Below are 7,055 nucleotides of genomic sequence, written 5' to 3' on the forward strand. Positions count from 1 at the left end.
ATTTGCTGTTGTACGCACGACGGCGCACGCACACCGGTGAGGCACATCCTTATCTATAGCGAGGCGGCCGGCTGGTCCTGCTTTTGGTTTGTTGCTTTACATGCGACGGCAGTTGTTACTTGTTACCCACAGCGAGGCGGGCGAGCGGTTGTTGCTCACAGTTCGTTGCTGTACGCGCGATGAACAAGGGATCAGTCTCATCTGCGCGGAGATCAGTTTCACCTGTGTAACGGCCGACCTATAAAACTGATGCTTTATATGAGTAGAGATAGAGATGATAATTAATTAGATATGAATGTGGAGCCAACAATTCATGTTCGAACCTTCACTTGTGTATAATTTTACCTTATTTTTGCATAAAGCGAGAAGAGAAGGATGATGCACGGCGACTATAGAATCATGAAAACCTGGTACTTTATATAGTAGAGATTACTTCAGAATTTCAGGTTCACTTAGCTATTAGACATAAACCTGTTCATAAAGGTTTTTCTTAATACAATAATACTATACGGAAGCCCTACATTTGAATGCTTAGAATGAATGATTACCTAAAACCCATATGATTAACACTGGGATATCACAATAAAGAGCAGAAATCTTTTGTCGAAACAAACCAATACTGCTTCAAAAATCTAGAATATAGACCACAGTAGCTCAGCTCCAGAAGTGCTTAATTTTATAAACGTTGTCAATATGGATTTCCCAGAGTCACAACACAAAACTACACATGAAGAGTACACTAATGGTTTTCAACTTGTAGATGTGAATCGTAGTCCACCAGGATTGTGGACGAACACGAAGTTGATAAATTGCAGGAACCACTTAACCTAGAGTTCATCTTTTGGTGCTGGCAAGCAGTCCTCATCCCAGAAGTAGGGGAATTTCAGCTTTGCAGCTGTATGAGGCATACTCCAATCATCATATATAAATCTGTAACAGGAGATGCCACTGAATCTCAGAAAAGTATTTGTTGCTCATATGTGTGTTATTAACTTGCAATGAATTATTCGCTGTACAATCGAAATTGCTGCAGATACACACCACAAAATATGGTACTGATAAAGACGATGACGATGTCAACTGTAAGTCAGTAACAAAACAAAAGAGATCACAACACATGTGAATAATACTACCATATTTTATTTAGAAAAATATTGGTGGACAATTACTAAAGAAGGTTAGATCAATAAATCAAAGTGGTATAGATCGTATCAGATGTTGAGAATGCCAATTTTTGAATACTTCATCAGGTATATAGCATATTTAGCAATCTTGCAACAAAGTTCAATGTTAATTACACCGATATTCTTATATTTGCATGTATTTTCTTAGATAAGATCGGCATTTTACATTTGCATCGATACTCTCCATCACAGGTTACTCTGAACTCTGAAGTACTATGTATTCATGGATCAGTTAGCATATGTAGTTGAATGAAACACAATGTTAAAGTAAGATATGCTCACATCTTGACCGGTGGGCGTGATATGATCACAAGAAACTTGCAAATCTTCGTGCTCATTAGAATTCCAGACCTGCAAGAAAGAGAAAGATGTAGACACTAACAATTGACCCTACCCAAGCTCCAACAATATCTTAAAACTAGCCAAGGTACAGTACCATATAATCAGCAGAGTTGTGCAAATCAGGACACGAGATATCACTGTATCAGACAAAGTAAAAAATGCATATAAATGACAACCCTTCTCTTTTACCTGATGTGGATCATTTACAGGGATCGAAAATGTGGTATTCTGAAAGACGGGAACTTCCTGCGGCTGTCCTGGGTACTTCAGCGAGCTCGACCCGAGTAAGAGCGTGCCTTTCCCCTTGAGGACAATGAAAACCTCTTCACAAGAATGCCTGTGGATTGGGGTCCTTTGACCTGGACCAAATGTTTGTAGCCACACTTCCACCTGCAGGAAAACATTTGATAAAGAAGCAAGAAGGAATCATAACCACATCTACACCGTACATAGATTATTCGAATATGAGACATGAGCCACCAAACATATCTACACATAATTAAGTCCTTTCAACTAATAGCAGCATGAATGAAATTAGTCTATTTCTAGAGTTCACATATAAAGCAATAAATTATCATGCATCCAAGTGGCAGTAAGATCAGGCCCGAGAAAGGCAGGAGCGAAGTGTGGCACAGGCACAGGACCGCCAAATCGATGGGCCCCAAATTTTTAATTTTTTTTGCTTAGCTCATTAACAACATAAGTAGATGTTAAGACAAGACCACTGCTGTTTTGTCAGTCTCACGCCACGGTGATTAGATTAGAATACTATTACACCGAAATCGTCGTCGCATGGGGTTGGTGTTTTTCTTACTATACAAGGTCAGTACTGTGTTTACTCTTTTGACATTAGTATTTTATATGGAACAAAACATATTTAAGTTATTTGAGTAAGTGAAATCATGTCTTAGCTATACTATACATATAAATTTTCATATATATTTAGGCTGTCTCCAGCGGCTCCTCTATCTTATCTCCTATCGTATCCCCTATTTCAAACATCACTCTGCAAAATAGTATCAAACGGTGACATCTACAGTGTCGTGTCCCTATTTTAACACGATCCACACGATCCACACCGAAGACAGCCTCAGAACCTGGTTGAGTTCGCTCCAGGTCCCCATATTTTAGGAGACAGCCCTGGGGCAGTAGCTATCTAGAATATCCACAAAAACCAGCCCCGCACATAGAACAGCATGCCTATACATGAGCAAATTCAATTAATCTTTGAAACTACTCGAGTACTCTCATGCCAATATTGTTTGGGGAAACAGACTATGGCCCTAGGGTTTATTCCTCACCTCCTTCGTCCCGTGAGCAAGAGCACCTGTGACAGTTATATGCGAGAATCCTTCCCTCCCGTAGTTGCTCTGCTGCATTCGGCTTATGTCTCTCACCAGTGAGTTGTCTGGGTACATCAGAAATATCATCAGTGCACTAGTAAAGATTTTTCTATAACTGTATCAAAAGAAAGATGCTCACTGCTGTCGCGAAGTCGCAAGGAATGTCTCAAATCGAATTAACGTATCTAGAGATACTACTAATTCACACACACACACACCACAAAAGTAATAGTGAGAACCTGGGAGCGGGAGCTAAGGCCAAGCGACAAATTTGGAAGTTTCAGGAAATCCGGGAAGGGGGGAGGTGCACCTCGCGGGCAGGACGACTCGGCTACTGGGAGGGAGGAGGCAGCGGCCGCGAGGACGGACGCGAGGAGCAGCCCGCGACCGACGGCGGCGAGTTGGGGTCTCTGGGCTGCCCCGGTGGCGGGTCGTCGACGCACCATGTTCGGGAGGTGGTATCCTCCTCGAGAGATTATTGAGATTATGAAACACGGCAGAACTGGTTTCGACGAAATGGAGGTGTAGGCGTGGGCTTCGACATTTTGGAGGCGCAGGCGATGGAGAAACGTTTATATGGAATTGATTTAGTTATTAGCCACTGCCAAGAAGGATTTAGCTACTTAACCTCACGCCGTCGCTGACGATGCTCGCTGTCGGCAACCTCTTGCAGTCGTCGGTGGCGTTCGCGGCGCTGACCTCGCCGGCGTCCTCAACTCCGTCCAGCGTGCCGTTGAGGCGGTTCTCGCGCATGCGCAGCGACCTGAACGTCCTGGGCGTGGCCCTCGACGCGCACATGGCGCGGCTGGACGAGGTGGTCCGCGTCCTGGATGCGAGCGCCGGCAGCGATGCGGCCAGGGAGAGCGTCGCGCGGGTGCTCTGCAGGCTCACCGAGATGGCGCCGGCGCCGGCCTCCAGCGACCACCTCTGCCTGCGGGGCTGCGTGCTCATTTGGTCCATCTAGCAACCTTGGGTGAACACTAGCAAGTATCTTTGAAGGATCCATTCCCATCACTTTCGCAAAATTGTGAATTAGAACTTTGTATTTTTCCACTTTGCAGAGGCGGTCACTCTGGAGGAAATAAACGAGATCAGATCCAGACGTGTTATAGCATTGTCTTACGACATCACATGTTTATTATCAGGTGAAGGAGGCATGGCATGCGTACCTTTTCTCTCTTCAGTCTTCGCAGTTCGCTTTGGAACTCCTCGAGTTTCTTTAGCGACAGATCCTCTTCGTTCACAGCGATAGCTCCACCCGCTAACCGTCCAGCAATTTCAGAAGCGATTCTGTGTATTTCAGTCTGAACCTCCACGAACTGCTTTACTCTGGCGTCCTTTCTCATCTGCATTTCTTGTAGGGCGGGCGTGATGGAATTCAGCTGCTCCTTCAGGGTGCCTGCCATTTTCTCGGGCTGCAGAAATTCGTTTCCAGGTTAGTTTCCAGCTGTTCCTTGTTGAACATGGATAAATAAATATGACGATACCCGCGAGATCAGGATGTTTACTCGTGCCGGGAACGATCTTTCTCCGAGGGATAGCAGCAGGTTGGTAAATTCAGCCTCGGATTCAGCTAAGGCTTGGTGCAGCTAGATCCTGGACATGTTGGCACTGTTTACTTTTCTTCGGTAAACTTCCTGGCACTCCTGCTCGAGCTCTTCGAGTATTCTCTAATCTCTCCCTTTCACTCTGCTCTTGCCCAACTTCATCCCATATCATGTAAGAACCAATGCAGAGTTTAGTAAGAACTGGAGCACGGACGACGCGTGCGCGGGGCGGTGGGTGGGCGGGCGTGGGCTGCTCGGCGGACGGCCGCCGCGTCACCTCGCTGACCCTGCCGTTGCTGGACTTGCGCAGCCCGCTCGACCTGCTGTCCCACCTGGGCACCTGGCGGAGCTGCGCGCGCTGGACCTGCGCGAGAACCGCCTCAACGGCACGCTGGACGGAGTTGAGGATGCCGGCGAGGTCAGCGCCGCGAACGCCACCGATGACTGCAGGAGGTTGCCGTTTGGCACAGCGAGCATCGTCAGCGACGGCGTGAGGTTAAGTAGCTAAATACTTCTTCGTCGTGGCTAATAACTAAATCAATTCCATATCAGCGTTTGTCCGTCGTCTGTGCCTTCAAAATATCAAAGCCCACGCCTACGCCTCCATTTTGTCGAAACCAGTTCTACCGTGTTTCATAATCTCAATAATCTCCCTCCTGGAAAGTCCGGTGCCTGGCTCCTGTTTACGAAACAATCTCCTTCGAAATTGAGAAATTTGTATTTTTGGCACTCAGCTTTGGCTTCCTATTATTATAACGTCAGTACCCGTGCGTTGCAACGGGGACATATAATATCTCAATAACTCATATATACACATATGTGTTATATAGTTATGAGATAAAGGATGACATATACGAGCTGTCCGAGATGACATCGAAGAGAAACTCGGGCATGTGACGCACGAGCACTCACCTAGTGTATTATATAAGATAGGTCAATGTCCGTGCATTGCATCTGGAACATATAATATCTCGATAACTTATATATACAAATATGAGTTATACGATTATGAGATGTATGACAATATCCACAAGCCATCCGGAAATGATATCAAAGAGAAACTTAGGCCTGTAACGCACAGACACTCACCTAATAGTGTATTATATAAAATTTAATAAGAAGATTTAATGGCAAAAATTCAAAATCAATAAATATAAAATAAACATAAGCATAACTATCTATTTCATCTAGTTTTTTCCATAATACGATCAAGGTACTCTTGTATATTTTCAGGACTGTTAAATCGATGTGTTCCTCTCGTATGTCAACAGATCAATAAATAAATTCCTATGCAGAGTCGCACCATCATGTAAAGAATGTTATAAGTATATTATCCTTAACTACAAATTACATATATGCTATTATTCTCACCATACTAAGTTGCGCTCTTAAACCACTGTCCCACTACTCCATAATGTGCAAAACAAAATGACCAGTATTAAGACTGAAAAAGTTACCAACTTTGTTATATTATGAAATTATAAACATAACATCTATATATATGACATAATAATTTTAAGTAATTACCCTTTTAATTTGATTGGAGCATCAGGTCGAATTGAATGTCACCACATATAAATGTCATGTGACCATCCAATACGTTTGACACCGTATGTAACCTTATATTTCTTCGAAATAAGAAGAATAGTTTCCCAAAATCTTTTTAGTGGTATATCTTTGCACCATTCTGGAGTAGGTGTGAAATTAAACACAGACACAAATTTGTTTGCATGATTAATACGAAAAGTACATAGCCTGTAGAGTATATCCATGGCATAAGAACCTGCAAACCATGTGTCGGCGTTTCGAGACCGGGGGCCGACGAGTGAAATGTCGCCGCGTGCCCCAGCCCAGATGGGTCGGCGCGAGGCTGAGCGCGAAGGGGGAAAAAAGGCGGCCGGAGACAGGCGTGAGAGAGGTGGAAATCCCGCAGCCTTCGTGTTCGTCCCGCGCCCAGGTCGGGTGCGCTTGCAGTAGGGGGTTACAAGCGTCCACGCGGGAGAGGGAGCGAGCGGCCTCACGCGAGCGCCTGTCTCGTCCTCGTCCCCGCGCGGCCAACCCTCTGTAAGAGGGCCCTGGTCCTTCCTTTTATAGGCGTAAGGAGAGGATCCAGGTGTACAATGGGGGTGTAGCAGAGTGCTAACGTGTCTAGCGGAGGAGAGCTAGCGCCCTAAGTACATGCCATCGTGGCAGCCGGAGAGGTTTTGGCACCCGGTTCGTGTGGTGTCGTGGCCGTCGGAGGAGCGTTGAAGCCTGGCGGAAGGACAGCTGTCGGGGCTGTCGAGTCCTTGCTGACGTCCTCTTGCTTCCGTAAGGGGGCTAAGAGCCGCCATCGTCATAGAGCGTGCGGGGCGCCATCATTACTTTGTCTGGCGGAGCGAGCCAGATGGGACGCCGGTCTCATTTCCCGTAGCCTGAGTCAGCTTGGGGTAGGGTAATGATGGCGCCTCTTGTTGACGTGGCCGGTCTGCGCCCTAGGTTGGGCGATGTGGAGGCTCCTCCGAGGTCGAGGTCGAGTCTGTCTTCCGAGGCCGAGGTCGAGTCCGAGCCCCTGGGTCGGGCGAGGCGGAGACCGTCGGCTGAGGCCAGGGCTGAGTCCGAGCCCTGGGGTCGGGCGAAGCGGAGTTCGTCGTCTTCAG

At 46.3% G+C, this 7,055-nt stretch overlaps 1 protein-coding gene and 1 pseudogene across 1 annotated transcript; both read right to left on the reverse strand.

The window, feature by feature from the left end:
- Nucleotides 1-598: 598 nt before the first annotated feature.
- LOC103640975 (auxin-binding protein 4-like) lies at nt 599-3,405 on the reverse strand. The gene is given in 6 exon segments (NM_001397160.1): nt 599-930; nt 1,467-1,498; nt 1,500-1,535; nt 1,716-1,916; nt 2,828-2,934; nt 3,180-3,405. Coding segments are annotated over 6 exon segments (615 nt in total). The 5' UTR covers nt 3,316-3,405; the 3' UTR covers nt 599-827.
- Nucleotides 3,406-3,484: 79 nt separating this feature from the next.
- On the reverse strand, nt 3,485-4,860 carry LOC118474414 (65-kDa microtubule-associated protein 8-like; annotated as a pseudogene).
- Between the last annotated feature and the right edge of the window lie 2,195 nt (nt 4,861-7,055).

The sequence above is a fragment of the Zea mays genome, unplaced genomic scaffold, assembly GCF_902167145.1.
Source record: "Zea mays cultivar B73 unplaced genomic scaffold, Zm-B73-REFERENCE-NAM-5.0 scaffold_274, whole genome shotgun sequence".
Taxonomy (NCBI): Eukaryota; Viridiplantae; Streptophyta; class Magnoliopsida; order Poales; family Poaceae; genus Zea; species Zea mays.